We start from the raw sequence: 2,500 nt of genomic DNA, 5'->3' as shown, positions 1-2,500 counted from the left end.
AACTCATAAATCAATATCTTTCTCTCCTCCCCTCTCTCCCTATTCTCCCCCTCTACCTCTCTCTCTCTCTCTCTCTCTCTCTCTCTCTCTCTCTCTGTCTCGTTCTCTCCATCTTCTCACAGGAGTGGTCAGCCTCTCCGCTCTCCTTTGATCAGCTGGACGTCCGGCACATGGCACTGAACAGCTCCTGACTATTGGCTGCGCTGAATCAACCCATCACACCAACAGCAATTACAGCACCAGGACCTGCCTGCCCAGGCACCCATAGCCCAGCACCACAGCCTGCGTTCCTCAGTCTCTGACCTCAGCACAGCTCTCCCTCTGCCCAGGCTGTGAGGCCCTGCAGAACCCCTCCCTCCCTCCCTCTCCTCGCCCCCTCTCCTCCCCCACACTGAGTCTGGAGGTCATGTGGTTGTTGACTCCGGCCCCCAAAGCTGGGGGTTCTGCGATGCCCGTCCACCACCTCCTTTGACACCCCACCCCACCAGACCCAGCCTGCCCCCCCCCCCCCCCCAACCATTCATTCCACCCACAACCAGCCTCTTCCACCAATCAGAACGTGCCCCTTCCTCCTTCTCCTCCTCCTCCACCTCAGGTGGTCATGCAGCCCCCTGCCCACCCACATCCTCACCCTGAGAGCTCGTGACGGGAGGGGGGAAGGAGGGTGAACAACAATCGCCCCCCCCCTGGAGAAAAACTAAAAGCAGCACCAAAAATAAAAGGGGGGCGCGAGACCAGCGCAAAGCCAGCGGAGGAGCCCAGGGAGCCGCCCAGGGAGGGCAGTGGAGGGGGGGTGGGGTGGGGGTGACCCGGGAAGATGCGTCCATGGGCGGGCTCGTGGCGCTGGATCACCCTGGTGCTGCTGGCGTGGGGCACGCTGCTCTTCTACATCGGCGGGCACCTGGTGCGGGACAGCGAGCGGCCCGAGCACTCCAGCCGCGAGCTCTCCAAGATCCTGGCCAAGCTGGAGCGCCTCAAGCAGCAGAACGAGGACCTGCGACGCATGGCCGAGTCGCTACGGTAATGGAATGGGGGGGGGGGGGTGTTGTTTGTGTGCGCGTGTGTGTGTGCGTATGTGTGTGTGTGTGTGTGTGTGTGTGTGTGTGTGTGGTTTGTATGTGTGTGTGTGTGTGTGTGTGTGTGTGTGTGTGTGTGTGGTTTGTATGTGTGTGTGTGTGTGTGTGTGTGTGTGTGTGTGTGTGTTGTTGTTTGTGTGTATGTACTGTATGTGTGTGTTTGTGTAATTGTGGGGGTGTCCTTCTGAATAATAGAATTTCAGCATCATCAAGGTGGTTTGGTATTTTACAGATTTGTTTGAATTCATGGGTGTAAGCGCTGGTGCATTTCAAAACACAGAAGCATTATCTTCCTGAAGCAGAGACACACTCAAGCTTTCATCAAACAGAAGCTGAAAGAGATACCATGCCCAATACTGATGATGAGTGGGTATCAGTTGCATACAGGTTAGGGACATATTGGTAGTGTGTGTGTGTGTGTGTGTGTGTGTGTGTGTGTGTGTGTGTGTGTGTGTGTGTGTGTGTGTGTGTGTGTGTGTGTATGTATGTGGGGGGTATACAATGATACACATGAGGGCACAAGGACATTGATATTGACACACTTGTACACACACACACACACACACACACGCACGCACACACACACACAGAGGACATCACACAATGTGCCTACATCCATGCTTATTCCGTAAAGCAGATTTGAATATTAATTGAAAAAAAGATGTGAGACCATTCTGGTTATGAGATGACAGAGAAGAGAAATGTGAGTGTGTGTGTGTGTGTGTTTGTAGTTTGTAGGAGTTATTTGTGTGTGTATGTGCCAGTGTGCTCGCACGCACGCACGCGCGAGAGAGAGAGAGAGTTGACGAGATGAACAGTAAAACGTACGGGATTGGATTTGTAAAAATCTGACTCCATGTTCGGTTGTCTGGTTGTTTTCACTCTGCAGACCACACATAAGTGGATATCCATTGGTCATGCAAATAAAGCTGCTTGAACCTGACAGTGTGACCACAGTCCCAGAGAGCTTTGCATGGGCGGGTTGGGAGGTGGAAACAGAGATGACTGTGTTAGAGAAATATCACAATATTGTCATTTAAATATAACATAATAAAAAAAAATCAGAAACATAATCAGCACAATATCCTGTGGACACATCCAATCAAATTTCAAAATAATTGAGATTCTGACAGTCTGCATACAGGAATTGTGATATACTCACACTCATTTCTCTTTCTTTAAGCTGGTCAGTGGCTCAATGGTCAGCCACCCACCACCTGCAATGTATAAGTCCTGGGGTCAGAACCTGTCTGAGGCTATAGTGTCAAACTTGGTCAAGTAGCCAAATTATGTTATGCAAGTGTCTGCAAAGCTAAACCAGCATGTTAACGAGGACATCGATTTCAAAGGTGATTCTATTCTAAATTGATTGAAATCTAATTTAAACTAATAGAAACGTGCAAGTTCCCAGTTTACTTTCAAAG

The 2,500-nt window shown here is 50.6% G+C and overlaps 1 protein-coding gene and 1 long non-coding RNA gene across 2 annotated transcripts in view; both read left to right on the top strand.

The window, feature by feature from the left end:
* LOC134098559 (uncharacterized) overlaps positions 1–397 on the top strand; it is a 69,001-nt gene extending 68,604 nt beyond the window's left edge. Inside the window, exon 3 of the long non-coding RNA XR_009941071.1 lies at positions 123–397. This is a non-coding gene — a long non-coding RNA (uncharacterized LOC134098559). The remainder of the gene's footprint in view (positions 1–122) is intronic.
* Positions 398–817: 420 nt separating this feature from the next.
* fut8b (fucosyltransferase 8b (alpha (1,6) fucosyltransferase)) overlaps positions 818–2,500 on the top strand; it is a 49,662-nt gene continuing 47,979 nt past the window's right edge. Inside the window, exon 1 of the mRNA XM_062550663.1 lies at positions 818–1,020. Coding sequence (XP_062406647.1) covers positions 818–1,020 — 203 coding nt within the window. The remainder of the gene's footprint in view (positions 1,021–2,500) is intronic.

Source organism: Sardina pilchardus, chromosome 12 (assembly GCF_963854185.1).
Source record: "Sardina pilchardus chromosome 12, fSarPil1.1, whole genome shotgun sequence".
Taxonomy (NCBI): Eukaryota; Metazoa; Chordata; class Actinopteri; order Clupeiformes; family Clupeidae; genus Sardina; species Sardina pilchardus.
Note: the sequence above shows the minus strand (reverse complement) of the source record. Positions and strands in the feature narration are given on the sequence as shown.